Raw genomic sequence first — 20,439 nt, 5'->3', positions numbered from 1 at the left:
ACCTGCTTAGCAAACACAAGGCCCTGAGTTCAAGCCCCATACTGCAAGAAAGAAAAGAAAAGAAAAAAAGATATGACCTTTTTTTTCCCCTAACACAGAGCAACTGGCAAGACAGGTGCGGCTTCTGCTGCAGAGGGCAAAGACCTCCCTCCTGTGCTGACTGGTGCATCTCCTGGCCCAACCCAGCTCACACCCTGCTGGGCAAAGGAGGAAAAGCAAAAAGAGCCAACTGCCCTGGAAGACTTGGAACACAGGAGCAGCGGGGGAAGTCTTGCTCAGACACGTGGCCTGTAACAACTAGTTGGGAAGCCTGCAGAGTGCACAGCTCTGAAAGACCCACAGCTGCTGGGAGCTGAGTCCCGAAATGAGGCTGCTTAGGTTGCTGCTTTTCCTGGCCCACTGGGGAGTCATCAGGGCTGAACCAGGTAGGGTGACAGGAATACCTGTGATGTCTTTGTTTTGTACTATGAACTGGGGTTTTGTACTATGAGCTGGGGTTGGAGCTGCTGGAAGCTGCTCACAGAAAAAGAATTCTAACTAGCAAGGCAGCGAGGCAGAGTGGAGAGAGTTTGCCAGTGACCCATGAAGGGAACCATTTGAGCCAGACTTTAAGTAGGTGTGGCAGCAGGCCAGGGGCTTACTCCCTTGTTTTTACCTTACAAATGGTGGTGTCTTTGTTTTGTTTGATGCTGGGGATTGAACCCTGGGCCTTCCTCAAGTTTTCTACTACTGATCTACACTGATCTACTACTGATCCAGCCCTGACTGACTCCAGAAGACGATGTGTTACAGAAAGGAAGAATTGGGAGGGCCCAGGAGGAGGAAGTATATGGGGTGACCAGAGAAGACCTGTCTAAGTGACATTTGAGTAGAGTCCTGAGTCAGCGAGGGAGAGAGCCATATGGATGTCAGAACATTCCAGTAAGAGGAGAGCAGCTGTGCATGCCCTGAGGTGGATACATGTGCTGTGCGGGAGGAACAGTGGGGAAGCCAGGGTGACCACAGCAGAGTGTGGGCAAGGGGGCGGCAGAGGGGAGGACTGCAGAACAGCAGGGATGGGCTGGTACCAGCTCATGGGTCACCTTGCAGATAATTTTACAGACTCCGAACTTTGCTCAGAGAGAAACAGGGCTCTCTCAGGAGATGGCTTTAGGAATGTGATCTGACTTGGGCTACTGTATTGAGAAAAAATTGTGATGAGTTCGAAGAAGGGTGACCAACTCATCCTGAATCACCTGAGACTTTCCTAGTTTTAGCACTTAAAGCCCAGCACCCTGGGCACTCCTCAGTTCCAGTTTGGTCACCCTGGAGAAGCAACAAAACTGGGAAGGGCCGTGCACCGGTGTCTAGCTACTCAGGAGATAGAGATCAGGAGGCTTGTAGTTTGAGGCCATCCGGACTAGTTCATGAGACCCTATTTTGAAAATACCTAACATAAAAAAAGGGCTAGAGGAGTTGCTCAAGTGGTAGAGCGCCTGCCTAGCAAGCGTGAGGGCCTGAGTTCAAACCCCTGTGCCGCCAAAACCCCCCAAAAAATAAAACAAACAAACAAATGAAACTGGGAAGAAAGCTGGGAGTCAGTGACTCACAACTGTAATCCTAGCTACTTGGGATGTAGAGATCAGGAGGATCATGGTTCTAGGCCAGCTCAGGCAAATAGTTCTTAAGGACTCATCTCCAAAAATAACCAGATCAAAATGGACTGGAGGCAAAGCCCAAGCAGTAGAGCACCTGCTTTGGAGGTGTTAAGCCCTGAGTTCAAACCCCAGTCCCACAAAATTAAAAAAAAAAAATCTGGAAAGGAAGCTATTGATTGCCTTGTGTGACAGAGGAGGGAGCTGAGAGCAGGAAGGTAGGAATGGGGGATAACCCGGCAGGATGGTACACACCTGTAATCCCAGTCCTTGGGAGGCAGAGCGGTGACTGGAAGGAAATGCTCTGATAGGATGAGATTTGCTGACAGATGGGTGTATGAGACAGAAGGAAGAAGCAAGGGTAGCTTAAAAGTTTTGGGTCTGAAAGTGTGGCTTCGTGCTGTGCTGAGATGGGGACCACTGAGGTTCACGAAGAGGTTCTCCTCAGCCAGAGGCCAAAGTCTCAGTGGCCACAAATGAAGTCCTCTGGCCATCCACTTTCTTAGACGTGACCCTGAGCAGCTGGGGCTTTGGCAAGGTGCTCTGCTGGCATGACCCAGCATTCTCAGAGGCCAGCAAGGAGAAACACCGGCGTTTTTTTGTTTTTGTTTTTGTTTTGGTGGGACTGGGGTTTGAACTCATGGCTTAACACTTGCTAAGCAGGTGCTCTACTGCTTGAGCTATGCCTCTAGTCTATTTTGGTCTGGTTGTCTTGGAGATGGGGTCTTGAGAACTGTTTTCCTGTGCTGGTCTCGAACTGCAATTCTCTTGATTTCAGCCTCCCAAGAAGCTAGGATTACAGGTGTGAGCCACCAGTGCTGGTGAGCTCCTGTGTTTGGTAAGTAGTAGACCAGAGTGAAATGCCTGGGAAGGACTCAATACAGAAGTGGTGACTTAGAGAAGATAAAAACTCTGAGCTAAGCCCTGAGAGGATGGTGTCATTCCCTGGAAGGGCAACTGCCTGGAAGAAGGCTGAGAATAGCAGTCTTCCTTAACTCAGAGACACAAACCCAAGATCACCTTCAGGGAACTTGGCACTGCCAGTCTGACTTGTGGCTTAAGAATGACTAGACGATCCTTTTTTGGCTCATAAGTATGATGATTGGGTGTTCATGTGCCACCCTCAAACCTTGTTACAACTTGTGCACATTGCCCTTCTGATGTGAAAAAAAAAATGAATGACTAGAAGAATCTTCTTCCTCACTCTTTCACTTTTAAATTTGGCACCTTAGAAATCCAAATGCCAGCGGACACCCGCTCCAGCCCAGTCTTTTTTTTTTTTGTGGTACTGGGGCTTGAACTCAGGATCTTCACATTGAGCCACTCCACTAGCCCTTTTTTATGATGTTTTTTTTTGCCTGGGCTGGCTTCAAACCACCATCCTCCTGATCTCTGCCTCCTGAGTTGCTAAGATTACAGGCATGAGCCACCGGCACCCAACCCCAGCCCAGTCTTAGTGGTTAAAAACAATCTCCCTTCTCTCCCAGTGCACAAAGATGTTCATTGTAGCATTGTTTATTATAATGAAAGATTGCAAACAAGAATGGAGTAGCCAAATAGATTATGGTATAGCCATCGTGGAAAATGAGAAACAGTAAGTAATATTTAGTAAGTGCTTAGTGCCAGGCACTGCTAGCATTTCTGCATTATTTTATTTTTATGTAATACCTTCACATCAGCCTTGGGAAGTATTACCATCCTCATTCCGTTTATGGAAACAACTTTGGGGAAGTCACTGGCCAAGGTTACACATGTAGCAAGAGTCTGGCTGCACCAGAATTGGTATTAGGTGTTTGACATATGCTAACCTTTTTAAAACTTATTTGAAAGATGAAAAAAAAAAACCTCTTGATTCTTTTTTCCTTGACATGGCGGTCTCACTATGTAGTCCAGGCTGCCCTTGAACTTATGGACTCAAGTGATCCTCCTGCCCCAGTCTCCTGAGTAGCTGGGAGTAGAAGCAGGCCTCACTACGCCTGACTTCACCTGATTTTGGTAGTCCCTGTAAAGAAGGCACTATTATCACTATACCCATTTTGCAGACAAGGAAAATGAGGCTCAGGAGAGACACAGCATCTGCCCGAGACCCCACAACCAAGTTTCTGTAAACTCCATGCTCTTCCCTGCGTTCTCCTGGAATGGTGGTTTATACCTACTAATCTTTTTCTTTTCTCCAAACTTGCTGGAATGCACACATCTATGATGTTAAATTTAAAAGGAATTCCACAACACCTGTAGGTGTTTTCAGTTTCCCAGCCTTCCTAAAGTGCAGGAGGATGCTGGGACTCCAGCCACCCCTGCTTTGCATAAAGCCTCCGGGGTATCTCCCTCTACCTTCCTTAGCTGAGGGCTTGGAGGAGTGCCAGCTTGCTGGCTTCTTCTCCTCCCCCATGAACCAGGTGCAGCACTCCTCTTATTCTTTGGCTTTAAGTTGCAGAGAAAGAGGAGTTCTTCCAGTGTGGGTTAGCATGGAGGAAAACATTTCCCTGAGGCTGGCCCAGGGTGGAGGGATCAGGAGAGAGTTGGGTAGGGATGAGGAGCCCTAGTCTCCCCCCAGAGGAGCTGCTGGGAGGGGTGATCCATGTAGTTACACAGGGGCAGGAAACATTGGTTTTAGCAACGGAACCCCAAGCCTTTTGCAGAAGGAATAATGATCACAGTGTTTTGGGTTACCGCTTGTTCAATGCTCTCATCTTACACTGGAGGATACAGAGGCCCAAGAAGAAAAATAAGAGAAATAGGTCCATGAGGCAGTGTGGCCCTGGGAATGAGCACTAAGCCTGTCTTGTTCACCCATGGCCATGTGCTCCATAGCAGAGAACTTCCATCCATACAACCATGGGCATTTCACCCTCATTTTACAGATGAGGAAACTGAGGCTCAGCTCCAGAAATTTATTGTTCAAGTTGCCATTGCTGCCAGGTGTGGTACTGCACATCTGTAATCCCAGCTATCCAGGAGGTAGAGGTAGGAGGATCTCTGTCCCAGGCTGGCCCAGGGAAAGTTAGACAAGATACTCTGAAAAACTAAGAGCAAAAGGATTGGGGACATGGCTTGTCTAGCAAGTGCAAGGCCCCAAGTCCAATTACCAGTACTGCAAAAAATAAAATAAAATAAAAATGAGATATCCCTGATTTCAAATTTCATATGCGTCCTTTTAAAACCAACCCTCTGCCTAAAGCCAGAAAGCCCAGGTCTCTACTAGTGCCAGCTAGATTCCGCCCCCAGGTCTGTACCCTCAACACAGAATTTGACCCCAAATTTCTTATATTCTCAATAATTAATGACTGACAATTTGGGAATAACAATAATTCATGAATAATAGCTGAGATTGGAGGCCTTTTTTGTTTTGTTTTTGGTGGGACTGGGGTTTGAACGCGAGCTTCACGCTTGCAAAGCAGGCGCTCTACCACTTGAGTGATACCTCCAGTCCATTCTGGTTATTTTGAAGATGGGATCTCATAAACTATTTCCTGGGCTGGCCTTCAACCACAATCCTCCCAATCTCAGCCTTCCAAGCAGCTAGGATTACAGGTGTAAACCCAACTTGGCTAGCCTTTGTGTGTGTGTGTGTTACTCAGGGCCTCACGCTTGCTAGGCAGGCGCTCTACCACTTCAGACATTCCACCAGCCCTGTTTTTTTTTTTTTTTTTTTAACATTGGGTATTTTGAGATAGGGTCTCAAGAACTATTTGCCCAGGGCTGCTTTGAACCTTGATCCTCCCGATCTCTGCTTCCCAAGCAGCTAGGATCACAAGCTTGAGCCACTGGCACCCAGTTTGTCTGACCTTTTTAAAAACTCAAATAGTACACGAATACTTCCTTACTGTGAAAGATTCAAGCAGGATGGGTCTGTACAACACCTCTTAATTTTAACGAGATCTCAGATGAGGCTTCTTCCCAGTGGTTTGAGAGCTGATGTAAAAGGTCAAGTGTGAGAGCGCCCCACCTCCACCCCCACCTTCCCAGTTTCATTCCTCGCTGGGGATAGCTGCAGGCAATAGTCTGGTATATTGGGATTTTTCTCTACAAGCCATTTCTCATTCACTGTCTTATTTGGTACTCAGAGCGAGCAGGCCAGATGACAACACCCTCAGGCTCAGTGAGGACAGGTGGCTTCCCAAAGTTCTTTGACTTTGGGAGGAGCCTGGATTAGAAGCCAAGTGGCCACTTCCGAGCCAGGGCCCTAATCCTAGGACTTCTCAAGTCATGCCAACTAGGGCTTGATTCCTGGTGTTCAGGGAACATTTCTTCACCCCGGGAGAAGGTCCTGGCCCTGACCTTCTGTGGTCAAGTCCATAGGAGCCGTGGCTCCCATTCTCTCACAGATGACATACACATATTACAACAGCCATCTTCCTGGGCAGCAAGGCAGGAAAGCACTGTCTCAGCTTTGGAGTCAGAGAGGTCTGGGTCTGAGCCTCAGTTTCCTCATCTGTCAAGCAAACAGAATCCCCACCTCAGCTCTCAGTGTGGCGGCATGCACCTGTCATCTCAGCTACTCAGGAGTCCAAGGCAGGAGGATCACATGAGTCCAGGAGTTCAAGGCTAGCCTGGGCAACACAGCAAGAACCTGAACTGCATTAAGAGAAAAGAAGAAAATCCCACCACAGAGAATGGCTGCAAGGATGAAGTGAGGCACATGTGTGACATGTGAAGGGAAGGAAGCCAGCAGAAAAAAAAAAAGCAAAACAAACACACTTCCACAAGGTTTGGGGATTTAGCTCAGTGGAAGAGCGCTTGCCTAGCAAGTGCAAGGCCCTGAGTTCGGTCCCCAGCACCGAAAAAAAAAAGGAAAAAATAGAAAAAAAAAAAGCAAAGGAAGCCAGCACTTCCTCTCCATTCGTCCTCCCCTCAGCCTTGAGTACATATTTGCACATCGTCTGCGATCCTGGCACTGTTCTAGGTGCTGAGGACACAGAGAGGAACCAGACAGGCTTTGTGCTTGCTTGCTTGAGCTCACATTGTACACAGGAAGGATGGACCACCAGCAAGATCCCTTCTTCTGTGAGTGCTCCAAAGAAAATGAGATGGGGAGAGGCACTGGCTAGGGACCCGATGGGCAGGGGAAGTACGATTTGAGATGAGGTGTTCAGGGAAGGCCTCTCTGAGGAGGTGACTTTTGGGCGGAGGCCTGAATGAGGAGGAGGAAGTGGCCACAGATGACTTGGGGAAGACTGGGTGAGGCGGTGGGGGGTAGCCAGGGAAGAGGTCCTATGGGGACAATGGGCCATGGCTGAGGGGGTGAGTTGGACAGAGTGACAATGAGGTCACTGAGGCCCACAGCTCCACCATGAGGACACTGGAGCCCAAAAAAGGGGGTGTGCACCTGCTTGGACCTCTGGCTCCCTCTGCTGTTCTCTCCATGGTCCTGGCCTCTCCTGGAGTCAGGCCTTTGGGGACATGCGTACACACACACACACACACACACACACACACACACACACACACACGTCACTAGGAGGTGCCATCCTAGTGACGTGGAAGTGGTTTCAGTTCTACACTTTGGCTAGACACTGACAACTGACACCAGCCTCTGTCACCAGACAGGAGTTTCTGGAGTGAGCAATGGCCATTGCAGGCCAACGTCAAAGGCTATTGAGAAAGCACTTACCCGGCAGGAAGTAGCTTCTGCCGTGGTCTTTGAAAGAGGACCACACCAGAGAGAAGGCAACGGGCCTCTCACTGCACCGGCCTGGCCAGCCCCACCTCGGCTCAGACACAGGTCTGCTTAATATAGACACTTGGGGGCTTAATTTTTATTTTTGTGGCACTGGGGTTTGAACTCAGGGCTTCAGCTTGCTAGGCAGGTGCTCTACCACTTGAGCCACTCGGCCAGCCCCACTTATGGGCTAGAAAGCCCACAGCTCTGCCCACCCAGGGATTGGAGTGGGGCAGTTTCTTCCTTTACTCTCTAAGGGTTTTGCCCCATAGGAATAATTTTATAAGTTAGGAATCACAATGTGCGTGAAAGATTAAGTTCCCCGCATTATAAACAAAGACCCAATTGGGGTTCAAAAAAATCAAAGTGCAGTTGTACAACAAAAAGACATCTAAAATTAAAAGGCACCATTAGTAATCACATCTTCCTAGAGAGGATTTGAGCTATAGTACCCCCCCCACCACATACACACCATTTGCCATGTGATCTCAGGCATGTTGACCTCTGAACTTTACCTTCCTTCCCTATAAAATGGGGATAATAATCAAAAGCTTCCAGGGCTGTGGAGAGGATGACTGTACCATGCCCATGGGAGGGGTAATGATTTGTTCAGTCAGTTACACCTTAGTGAAAACAAGTTTTCGATTCTTTCCGGAGATCAGGTTTGGGTCATGAGAGGTGGACAAAAACTCGAGTGTCTGGGAGGAAAAGTTGATGAGTGAAAGTCAGAGGTCTGTCCTGGAGCCATACTGAACATACTGGGGCTTGGGTGTGGCCCTGAAATCAACAAAAATCTGGTCTCCCAAGCCCAGGCTCAGCTTCCTGGGTTGAGAAATGTTGACTGTTGCCTTTGAGTGACTCTGAAAGAGGAGGAGGAAGCCACAGCCATGGTGAAGGGTGAAGAAATCCCAGGGTTCTCCCCTGTCTTAGTCAGAAACACAAGTTTCAGGGCAGAGGCTAGACCTGTTCAACCTTCTTTCAATAGTCGCTGAAACTTTGCAGCTGGGCCTGGCGGTGCACACCTGTAGTCCCAGCTACTTGGGAGGCTGAGGTAGGAGGCTCACTTAAGCCCAGGAGTTTGAGGGCAGCCTGCGCAACACAGTGAGACGACAAAAAAAAAAAAAAAAAAAGAAGAAAGAAAGAAAAAATACTTTATGCCAGGCCCAGTGCTGGGTCTACACAAAGAACCCCTCCATACCTGATTCCTTTCCTTCTGTTACCCCAAGAGGCTTTTGGCATTTCACCTTCCCTTGGTTAGGAGCTAAGTACAGGTCTCAGTCAACCTCTTCAGCAGGCAGGACCACTCCCAGCTGTGCGAGCTGCACCCTGAATCCAGCATCACTTTAGGAGCACCCATGTGAGAAACTGGACCCAACCAGAAACTGCATTCCCTCGACTCATCTATGGATTCCTCAGGTTCCCACTGGTGTTCATAGCAAGATCCACCAACTCATTTAGCATGTAAGCCTTCTCCCGCCAGGTCAGATTTTTTTTTTTTTTGGACAGGTCTCACTATTTAGCACAGGGTGATCTAGAACTGGCTATGTCCCAGATTGGCCTCTAACTCATGATTCTCCTGCCTCAGCCTCTTGAGAGCTAGGATTACAGATGTGAACCATAATATCTGGATTGTTTATTGAGATGGGGTCTCACTAACTTTTTGCCTGGCTGCCTTAATCCTACTGTTCTCTGCCTTTCTGGGATTATAGGTGTGAGTCACCATGCCTAGTCTCCACATCAGATTTTTGTATCTATTTCTCTGGTGTATGATAGGGTCTGGGTCTAGGGATGGGCTCAGAGAGTGACTTAGCTTGCCCAAGGTCACACAGCTCATATGTGGCTCCAGAGACTGAGTGCTTAACCTATATATTCTCTTTGCTGCACCCGTCCCTCATCCTCTGCCATGGATCTAGGATGGACAATGGAAAAGACCTTGTCAAGGTCACAGGTCGGGATGGAGCAGACATGCACTCAGTACCCTCCTGACCCTCCTTCTGGAGCCTGGGTACCCCGAGGGGGCCTCTGTTCACCTGTTCACTGCCTTGTCCCCAGCCCAGGTCCTCTAGACCTGCTCATCCAGGCTGAGGGAAGGAACAGCATTGAGAGAGGATCTCTTTTCCCCTGCAGGAAAGTTCTGGCACATCTCTGACCTACACCTTGACCCCAACTACACAGTGTCCAAAGACCCCCTCCAGGTGTGCCCATCAGCCGGCTCCCAGCCCGTGCCCAATGCAGGCCCCTGGGGTGACTACCTCTGTGATTCTCCCTGGGTCCTCATCAACTCCTCCATCTATGCCATGAAGGAGATCGAGCCGCAACCAGACTTCATTCTCTGGACGGGGTAAGAGCAGTCACGACAGCAGTTCCCCTTTGCTGGGCATCTGCTGTGCTGTGCGCCCACCAGGCCCTGACCACATCACTTTCCGTATCCTTCCATCATGCCCAGGATTTACAGAACTTGCCTAAGGGACCCTGACTGATTCCCGAGACTGTCCTCAACCAGTGTCTCTTGGCCTTGGCAGTCAGAGCCTCCACTGAGGCTGGGATATGGGCACCACCAGACTGGGACCATTTTAGACTGGGATGGACACTGTAATTTTGGTCCCCTGTGTTTGGGTTCTTGGCCTGTCCCTAAGAAATTGTCAGGGCTAAACAGCTCTTGGGTGTGAGCATAGAGGCCAGGCTGACTATGTTCAAGTCTTGACCTCCCACTTTGTGGTTGTAAATATTTAGGTATAATAACTTCTGTGCCTGGATTTCTTTGTCTGTTAAATGGGCCTAACAATAGAACCTATGTTGTAGGTTATTATGAGAAACAAATTAGTAGCTATGGCTACTGTAGTAACAAAAAATGCTGTAACAAAATACCTGGGGCTGGGTACTTTATAAAGAAAAGTTTATTTAACTCACAGTTGTGGAGCTTTAAAACATGGTGCTGGCATCTTCTTGGCTCTGGTGATGGCCTTCTGGCTACATATTTGGTGGATGGCTCATGATCAGAGTGTGTGAGAAGGAGAAGGTAGTAATGTGGAAGACGGGAAGCCAGAGAGACTCATGGGCCAATCTCACTCTTTTTATAACAACTCACCCTCAAAGGAACTAACCAGGTCCTGTGAGAACTACCCACATGCCTTTTGAGGGCACCCCCACACACACACTGCCCCATGACCTAATTACCTTCCACCCCTTGAAGGTTCTGCCACCTCTGGTGGTTTAGTCCCTGGATAGTGATCCGGGGACTAAGCTTTTGGCACATGAGCCTTTGTGGACCACACTCAAACGGCAGTAGCCCCAACACGCAGAAAGTACCTGACACAAAGCAAACCCATGTGACCTCTTGTAGCAGGAGCAGCACTAGCAATTACTGTTAAGCTGATTATCGTCCCTGTGTGGGCACCTGGGCAGCAGCTGCCTCACTCAGTCTGGACCAGCAGAAGCCTCAGGATGCGGGTTGTAGAGTCCCACCTGCCTCCGTCGTTCCTCCCTTGCTCCCTCACCTTGCTGAGCAATTTTGGGTGAACCCAAGGATTTGGGCCAGTGGAATGTGGGACAAAATGGTCCTGAGGCAGGTCCTGGGGCTGCCCTTCAAAAGATTTGAACCCCTTACTCTAAACACAGTTCCAGTCTCCTTAGAACTATTTAGAGAAAAAGGAGCGGAGTTCAGAGATGGCTTCTAAAGCCAGAGCTCCCTCGGGGCTTGCAGAGGGGACTCCAGAGCTTCCTTCCCTAGGTGTTAATAAAGAGACACGCACACACTCTCGCCATGGTGTGATTCATCCAAGGGGGTCCTCACCAGAACCTGCACCATGCTGCTTGGATTTCCAGTCTCCCAAATCATGAGCTAAATAAGCCTCTTTACAAAGTTATAAAAATTAAGATAAAAATAACAATGACAACCTAATGGTTGCTATAAATACATTATATATGTATGTATATTATGTATATATATGTATTTGTATATATATTTTTTTCTTTTTTTTTTTTGGCAGTATGGGGTTTGAACTCAGGGCTTCATGCTTACTAGGCAGGCACTCTACCACTTGAGCCATGCCTCCAGTTCTTTTTACTCTGGTTATTTTGGAGATAGAGTCTCACTTTTGCCCAGGCTGGACTGAACTGTGATCCTCCTATTTTACATGTAGCTGGGATGACAGGTGTGTCACCACAGTCAGCTTTTTTCTGTTAAGATAGGGACTTGGGAAGTTTTTTGCCCAGGATAGCCTGGAACCATGATCCTCCTGATCTCAGCCTCCCACATAACTAGGATTACAGGTGTGATCCACCAGCGCCTGGCTACTTTTTCTCCTTTGAATGAAGTCTCACGAATACTCTAGAGTAGGTACCTATAGTCTCTGCTTTACAGATGAACTAATAGAGGCTCAGGTTGCCGCCACAGCAGACAAAGGGCTGAGCCTGGGTTTGAACTCCGTCCTGTCTGACTCCACTCCAACCTGGCTGTTCCCCCTCATGTGGACATCTGAGGCCCAGGTTCACAGCTTTCTTCCCACTGCAGCCCTATCCCTTCCTCTCTGAACCTCTCAGTGGTGTTTTTCAGTGATGACACGCCGCATGTGGCCGACGAGAGGCTGGGAGAGGCGGCAGTGCTGGAAATTGTGGAGCGCCTGACCAACCTCATCAGAGAGGTCTTTCCAGGTAAGACTGCCATCAGTCCCCCACAGTGTTCCCTGAGCCCCAAGCTGGCCTGGCCACAGGAGCACAGCAGCAGCAAGACCTGCTTCCCAGGTCCCAGACGCTTCCCAGCAGCCATTTCTCTTCTTCCTAATGACCTGTAGGGACGAACAGGCTCACCGACCTGTGGATACTAAGTGCCACATCACTGCCTCCTCTCCTCCCTGGTGAACCAGACTCACAAACCTTCACCAAAGTTATACACAGGTGTCCCTGGGGAAACCCCATACTGGCTCACACATGCCCTTGTGTACTGTTTGGTCCCTGGAGTTGCCATCTACTACCAGGACCATCCTGGTTACCAGGACCTCTGGGAGATGCTGCTTTCCAGCCAATGTGCTGCTGGTTGGTGCTTCCAAGGCCTTCTGAGCCTGGCAGAGCCAGCAGAGACCAGGAGTAAGTGAGGCAGCAGCCCAGTGGGACACAGCAGGGACAAAATGCTCAAACATGGTTTTAAATGGACTGTGCCAAACACAAGGTCCTGGGAGGTTGAATCAGGTCTCTAGGCCACCAGCTGGGGAACCTGAGAGTACTGCCCACCAGTGTCCTCACCCCACCTCCTTCCGTTCTGGTATAGCTGCTCCCTCTGAAGGTCATAGTCATGAGTCCCCAGGACCCAGACATGGAATAATAATAAAAATAACAGCAGCATGAATAATTATATATAAAAGGCTAAGCATTGGCCACCCTCTTAATTCATTGGTTGTGATGACAGTCCCAGAGAGAGGAGCTGTGTCACCAGCTCAGCTTACAGAGGAAGAATATGTGCCTGGGGGTCAGGTCAGCTGGTCAAGGTCATGTGGCAAGTGTGAAGCCCCAAGTCCTCATTTGAACACTGCTCTTATCTACTACTCCCAAAGTAAACCAACTTATGCAAAGACTCCTGAGTACTTCCAGCTTATCTAACTCACGCCAGCACACTGCTCGTGTGCGCACACACACACACACACACACACACACACCTAGGGTCATACGGCACATGCCCCTCACCCCAGCAACAGGTATTGTCATTCCTAATGTAGAAATAGGGTGCTATGGCTCCCAGCCACTCAGTTCCTTGAGAGGGATTCAAACTCAGATCCAAGTTTGAGCCTCTTACCTCTGCTCCATACAGGGCTTCTGGAATAGAAGTGAAATAATGGATAAGAAAATGCTTTTTTGATTTTGATTCAACACACAAATGTAAATTGTAGGACTTTATAGTCTATCTCACACTGGAGCACTTCTTGACGTTCCCAACACCTAAGATGCCATTGGCTATAAGATGCAATATTATTTTATGTATTGGTAAGAAAAAAATGTTGCCAGTTAAAGAGTGACACCGCCCTTTCTCATGACCACAGTGGGAAGACACACCTTACTTTTTGAGACTTAAAATGAAGCCAGGTGCCAGTGGCTCATGCCTGTAATCCTAGCTACTATGTAGGCTGAACTCAAGAAGATTGCTGTTCTAGTTCAGCCCCAGCAAATAGTTTGAAAGACCCCATCTTCAAAATAACCAGAGCAAAATGGACTGCAGAGGTGGCTCAAGCAGTAGAGTGCCTGCTTTGCAAGCATGAAACTCTGAGTTCAAACCCCAGTCCTGCCAAAAAAAAAAAAAAAAAAAAGATAAAGGTCTCTTAAAATGAGACCAAACTGGGAGAGATGAAACAAGCTGAGATCTCCACTTGATCTTAGCCAAAAGACAGAGAAATTGATAAGGTATTTGCTTCGTTGAGAATTATAACAATGCGTGTCAAGCAGAGCAGTTCCCAATTTATATATGATGGAGGTGAGGCACAGAGAGGTCAGCAGCTTGTTCAAGAGGAGTAAGGGGACAGGATGGAGCTCAGTGGTAGAGCACTTGCCTAGCATGCATGGGGACCTGGGTTCTATCCCCAGCACTTCAGAAAGAAAACAGATGCATGGATGAGAGAAAGTCCTAAGCCTTCCAGAGTGAGTGAGACTGCTCCCTAACAGTGAGATGGATCTGTAACTGGCAGGAGTAGGGAACACGAAATTACCAAATGGCTGATAATGATAAGGAATTGTTTAGATGCTCTAATTTCCTCCTTAGCACAAGCTCAGGCTTCCTTCCTTCCTTTCTTTTTTTTTGATAGCTCTTGGGTTTGAACTCAGGGCCTCACGCTTGCTTGGCAAGCATTCTACCACTTGAGCCATTCTGCCAGCCCTGGTTTTTGTGTTGGGTATTTTTTGAGATAGGGTCCCATGAGCTATTTGCCCAGTGCTGAATCCTCTTGATCTCTGCCTCCTGAGTAGCTAGGATTATAGGTGTGAGCCACCCATGCTGGGCTCAGGCCTCCTTTCTGACCTGCATGTTTTCTGTCGGGAATGGGGTTTGGGTAACAACTCACTGCTCCTCCTTCCTAGGCCCAAGTAAAGCTCAGCCAGATTCTATCGAATGTGGTTTTCTGCTTATCTTTGTATTTCCCCATCTGTGCTGTCATCTTCCCCATTAGCTCTAATGGCTGGAGGCCAACAGAAAAGGACAAATCCCACCACGTTCTTTAGCACATTTTCTTAATGTGTCTTCTTTTCCTCCAGATACTAAAGTCTATGCTGCTTTGGGAAATCATGACTTTCACCCTAAAAACCAGCTCCCAGCAGGGAGCAACAATATCTACCGTCAAGTTGCAGAACTGTGGAGACCCTGGCTTAGTAATGAATCCATCACTCTCTTCAGAGAAGGTACTTGCTGTATGCCAGGCTCTGATCTGATTTCACCTTCACAACCCCTTGAAGTATGGACTGGTTTTTATTCCCATTTGATAAGAGTGGGAGACTGAGGCCTGAAGATACAAGGTCACACAGCCAAAGTCAAACAGCTTAGCAAAGGCAGCCTTGAGAACAGAACTCAGTACAGACTCCAAGCACCACAGCACTGATAGTCATGAGCCTCTTGCTGCTACTGACCTATCCAGTGTGGGCTGCACAAATCTCTCTGTGGAAAGCTGTCCTGTGTGTTGCAGGATGTTTAGTAGCTTCTCTGGTCTCTATCCGGGAGATGCTAATATAATCCCTACAATTTCATCATCAAAAATCATCTCTGCCCATTGCTAAATGTTCCCTAGTGGTCCAGAGGCACAGCCAGCCCAAGGCACACCTGTCTCTTCTCTCTTCCCTTTCCTGGGTGTCTTGCTGCTGGGACTCCCCACTGATCAGGCCCAAGCCTGTGGCACAAAAGCCATTGATTTAGTTCGAGTAGGTCAGTAAACTGCTTGGAGGAGCATGGACAGTGGATCTGAATGGACAAGCACACACCATTATTATTCCTACTATACAGATGCAGAAACTGAGCAGAGTGGTGAAGTAATTTCCCAAGCCGTACAGCTAATGAATGATAGAGCCAGGATTTGAACCCAGGAAGCCTGGCTCCAGAGCCTTTGGTCTCACCCCTAGAGGCACCTCCTGTGGGCAAGAAGGGAAGGGAAGGTACAAAGGGAGGAGAAGTTCGCAGAGTGAGGTGGAGGGGGCAAAGACTCCCTTCAGGCCCTCCCTGTTGTGACATCCTAGGTGCCTTCTATTCTGAGAAGTTGACGGGTCCCAGCAGGGCAGGGCGAGTTGTGGTCCTCAACACCAATCTGTACTACAGCAACAACGAGCAGACGGCTGGCATGGCTGACCCCGGCCAGCAGTTCCAGTGGCTGGAAGATGTGCTCAGCAATGCATCCCGAACTGGGGAGATGGTAAGGCCTTCTGCTTCTCCCCACTCCTCCTCAGGGTTATTTTGTGAGCAGGTCCCCAACTCGACACAACACAAACCCACCCACCCACCAGAGATGCTCCCATCCTAGAGGGTCCTTCATCACCCAGGCACTGGGAGGGGGCTTCCTCTTCCTCACAAATGCCCTGTGGGCCAGGGGCCTGGAGCAGATGAGGACCTTGAGGCTCAGAAGAAGCTGTGACAGTCCCAAGTCATGCAGTAAATGTGTTAGTTTTTCATCACTGTGACAAAATATTTGAGTTGAATCAACTGGGACAAAAGATTCATTTTGGTTTCAGCCATGGCTGGATGGCTCCATTGTTTTTTGGGCCTGTGGCGAGGCAGAAACATCGTGGTGGACAGCATGGCAGAAAACTGCTTATCTCATGCACGGTGGTTGGGAGAGAGAGAGAGAGAGAGAGAGAGAGAGAGAGAGATTGATTGAGAGATTCCAGGGAAAAGGTCTATCCTCCAAACGCATGCCCCTAGTTTATTTCATCCATGTCCCACCTCTCTCTCTCTCTCTCTCTCTCTCTCTCTCTCATATGATCCAATTACCACTCAGTGGCACCACTAGCTAGGAACCAAGCTTTCAACACATATCCTGCTTTGGGGGGACACCTCATATGCAAACCTCAGCAGTGGTAGGGCTGAGACTGGAACCCTGGCCTCCACACCCCAAGTTCAGAACTCTTTTCATGACTTGCACACCCCACAGCAGCAGCCCACACTGTGTACAGACCTGAGGGTGTCTGTCAAGTCTACTTGTCTGGCAGCATCTCAAAGCCTGGGACAGTGTCTCATGTCTGAGTCCCCACACAGCCTAGAATGTCGCAGGAGGGTCTCATGGCTGGTGCCACTCCATCAGGCCTGCTGTGGAGGGTTTAATATTGATGATCTTATCTAACTGCAAATTCCACCAGGTGGGGGCACTAACAGGAGAAAGCTACAGCTCAGAGAGGTCACATAGAGCCGGGGTGCAAGCTGCCATTTGATTCTGAAGCTCATGCTTTTAAGTTAATTCTGCTCCCTGTCCTACTCCTGCAATGGAGGCCAAGTGCCCAGGTACTGTTAGCCCAGTGACTTGGGGGAATGAAGCCATGAACACACATGACCACGTAGCATGCGTGGCACAACCATGCAAAGATGGCCCAAGCTCTCTAAGAACACTAGTCTTTGAAGGTCAGGAAGGCTTCATGGAGGAGGTGCTCTTGGAGCGAGGATGAGCGAGAGAGAAGATGCCTTTGGGAACACAGGCAGGTTTTGCAAGGTGGAAATGAAGGCCTGGAGGGTATCTCAACCCATCCGCCCCAACTTCTTCACAGGTGTACATCATTGGCCACGTGCCCCCAGGGTTCTTTGAGAAGACGCAGAACAAGGCATGGTTCCGGGAGGCCTTCAATGAGGAGTATGTGAAGGTGATCCAGAAGCACCATGACGTCATAGCGGGACAGTTCTTCGGGCACCACCACACTGACAGCTTTCGGATGTTCTATGACAATGCAGGTATTCAACCGGAGAGCCACAGGCAGCCTGCTGGCCTCCTCTCCCCAGCCTCTCTCAGTTCTGCTGTCTCTCTCCAAAGGTGCTCCCATCAGTGCCATGTTCCTCACACCCGGGGTCACCCCATGGAAAACCACATTACTTGGAGTGGTGAACGGGGCCAACAATCCAGGCATTCGGGTGTTCGAGTATGACCGAGCCACACTGAGCCTACAGGTCAGGAGCCTGTGTCTACTGGGACCAGAGGAGGATGGGGTGGAACCTAAGCATATCACCACCTTCCCTAGCTCAGTAAATCCCCCTGCTACTGACCACTGAGCCTGAAAAGGTCAAGTTGCTTCTTGAGCTCAGGTTCAGAACCCTAGTCAGGTCAGTTCTTCCCCAAATATTCCTTTGCCCTAGATCACTGATTGGCACAGCCTCCTGCTAGGTCTCTGCCTCCAGTCTAGCCCTGCTACGGCTCATCTGCTATACTACAGAGGGATCAATCTTTGTTTTGGTGCTGGGGTTTGAACTCAGGGCCTACACCTTGAGCCACTCCACCAGCCCTTTTTTATGTTGGGTATTTTCAAGATAGGGTCTCATGAACTATTTGCCTTGGCTTGCTTTGAGCCATGATTCTCCTGATCTCTGAGTAGGTCGGATTACAGGCATGAGTCACTGGCGCCTGACTGGGATTGATCTTTCTAAGGCATGGCTTTGGTCTTGTCTCTCTCCTGTTCCCAAACCTTTAATATCTTCCCAGAACCCTCAGATAAAGTCAGATCTACCTGGGCTGGTATTCAAGGCTTCTCCAGGTCTGACCTCAATTCCATCACTCACCTCTTCCTGTCCACTGACTAGGTTCCTGGGGGCGGGGAAGGAAGTCACTGCTGTCCTGAACCTAACATTTTTACAGGAGAGACAATAAACACCTAAGTTACATCAAGTGTGGGACAGAGGGAAGGGCTAAGGAGCAAAGCAAACCAGAGTGAGACAGGGTGGTGATGACTGTGGGGTGTGTATGGTGTTAGGTAGGCGGGGCAGCGTGCATTACAGATGAGGAAACATTTGGCTTCTGAGTAAATTCAGGGAGCAAGCCAGCTGGGTATCTGGGGAAGGTGGTGGGGACAGCAAATCAAAGGCCCCAGGGTGGGAATGTGCTTGGGATGTTAGGGGAAGAGCAAGAAGGCGGTGACCACAGTGGCAGACACAAGGAGATTGGGAGGGGCAAAGCCAGATCATGCAGGCCGTAGATTTGGAAGGTTTGGGACAGCAGTAGGAAATATTCTGACATAGTTTTATAAAGCCACCTTGTCTGCTGTGCAAAACAAACAAACAAACACAGTGCCAGGGCCAAGGATACAGGCACAGGTGAGGTTAGGCGGTAACTAGAAAAACCAGCTGTGGGATGATGGTGGTGACAGGGGGCTGGTGAGATGTGCCCGGTCCTGGAAGTGTTTTGGGGTCAGGATTATCTGATAGGTAGGTAGGGGATGTGGGGTATGACAGAAAGAGAGAAATGCAGCAAGATTCTAAGGCCTTGGGCCTGAGCAACCAAAAGGATGAGTTTGCTGTTTACAGAGATGGGATAACTATGGGAAGATCCAGTCTTGGAGGGAAGATCAGAGGTCTGTTTTGGGACATAGTGACTTTGGGTTGACTAACTGGTATCCAAGTGAAAATGGCCAGGGAGAAGGCAAGCTGGAGTTCCAGGAACAGGTTCCTATAGAGTTTTTTTTTGTTGTTTTTTGTTAGTACTGAGCTTTGAACTCAGGGCTTGTGCTTGCGAAGAAGGTGCTCTGCTGCTTGAGCCACCTTCAGCCCCTATATAGAGATTTGATCTGGGAGTTGAGAGGGGACATTTAAAGTCAGGGATGGGATGGGGTGACTTAGGTCCTTGAGTCTAGGGAGTAAATGCAGACCAGGAAGAGGTCTGAGCATTTTTAAATGTGGCCTGTTGTCCACATGGGCACTCAGCTGCTCCATCCATATTAAGGTAGTAAGGTTACTACTACTAAGGTTACTACTACTAAGGTAGTAAGGGCACATTAAAGTAGTAAGTTTCCTGGTGTGCATGGGGCACGCACAGTGCTCATATGTACATGGCAGCTCTTCTTACCTGGTCTTTGGTGTCCACAAAGCTAATTGTAAAGCTTGCACCAATAAACCTTTCAGATTTCAGTCCTAAAGATAGCCCTAAGTCCTAGGGGGTCTTTAAGTGTGCCCTAAGCCTCATCAATCACAATTCTATAAGCTCTGTCAGCCAAGCGCTCCCTCGTGGCTCATCCCTCTCATCCTGCAAATACTTACTGAGCATCAGGGCTTGCGCCTGAGCGCTTGGTGAGACAGAAAACACACGTGCAGTGGGGTAAACGACCTGGGTTCCAATCCCACTTCTGCCACGGAATACTCGTATAACCCTGTCCAAGTGAGCTAACTTTTTACATCTCCTCATCTGTGAAATGGTGTCATAAGCTCAGTTACCTCATCATATCCATACCGGATAGGGAGTTAAATTGTTGATACCTAACAGCAGCCATAGTAAGGCTATAAAGGACCTGGGGGCAGATGCGAGGCACAGGACTGGGAGTGGAACTGAGGGTGGCACTAGACACCTGCTCACCGCTGCCTGCCCGTGCCTCTGCTGCAGGACATGGTGACCTACTTCATGAACCTGAGCCAGGCAAACGCACAGGAGACCCCGCACTGGGAGCTCGAATACCGCCTGACAGAGGCCTACCGCGTGCCAGACGCAGGCACCCGCTCCATGCACACGGCACTGACCCGCATCGCCAGCGACTCAGACACCCTGCAACGTTACTACGTCTACAACTCTGTCAGCTATGACACCGGGAAATGCAGCTTCTCCTGCCGCGTGGAGCACACGTGCGCCATGCAGCACGTAACCTTCCACGCTTACACTGCTTGTCTGCACGGCCCAGGCACTGCGCTTGCGCCGGGGCTCGAGAGCCTGCTGGCTGTGCTGGTGAGCCTGCCCGTGCTGCTAGGGCAGTGACCTTGGGCGACACCACTGGTTTGCTGGGCTCATCTTCCTCCACGTAAAGTGAGGCCGCATCACTCCATTGAGAGCTGGACTCTGTCACCATCACCCCCATCGGGAATGAATTGGGAAGGGGCGGATGGATAAGGAAATGAAGTCCCCAAACTCCCTCCCCCCAGAAGCACATTTCTTTCAAAGTTCCCGGTACATCTTGTTTCCTGCATTAATTTTTTTGAATAGATAATGTTTAAACTGACTCATTTGT

The 20,439-nt window shown here is 49.2% G+C and overlaps 1 protein-coding gene and 1 pseudogene across 7 annotated transcripts in view; both read left to right on the top strand.

Moving 5' to 3' along the window:
- Positions 1 to 20,439, top strand: part of Smpdl3b (sphingomyelin phosphodiesterase acid like 3B) — a 33,720-nt gene that overhangs the window by 11,651 nt on the left and 1,630 nt on the right. For 4 of the 7 annotated variants that reach the window (XM_074080858.1, XM_074080856.1, XM_074080857.1 and 1 more), the window contains exons 2-9: positions 99 to 425; positions 9,424 to 9,637; positions 11,852 to 11,949; positions 14,530 to 14,673; positions 15,499 to 15,671; positions 17,014 to 17,194; positions 17,274 to 17,407; positions 19,824 to 20,159. In XM_074080858.1, the coding sequence (XP_073936959.1) occupies positions 365 to 425; positions 9,424 to 9,637; positions 11,852 to 11,949; positions 14,530 to 14,673; positions 15,499 to 15,671; positions 17,014 to 17,194; positions 17,274 to 17,407; positions 19,824 to 20,159 (1,341 nt within the window). In that variant the 5' untranslated portion in view covers positions 99 to 364. Of the gene's footprint in view, positions 1 to 98; positions 426 to 6,481; positions 6,642 to 9,423; positions 9,638 to 11,851; positions 11,950 to 14,529; positions 14,674 to 15,498; positions 15,672 to 17,013; positions 17,195 to 17,273; positions 17,408 to 19,823; positions 20,379 to 20,439 lie in introns of those variants that run through there. The other 3 variants (XR_002213267.2, XR_002213268.2, XM_020178770.2) reach the window with 2 other exon arrangements.
- LOC141425391 (small nucleolar RNA U13) lies at positions 2,709 to 2,797 on the top strand (annotated as a pseudogene).

This window comes from Castor canadensis, chromosome 7 (assembly GCF_047511655.1).
Source record: "Castor canadensis chromosome 7, mCasCan1.hap1v2, whole genome shotgun sequence".
In the NCBI taxonomy this organism is placed as follows: domain Eukaryota; kingdom Metazoa; phylum Chordata; class Mammalia; order Rodentia; family Castoridae; genus Castor; species Castor canadensis.
The sequence above is the reverse complement of the archived record's forward strand: the minus strand, read 5'-3'. Positions and strand labels throughout refer to the sequence as shown.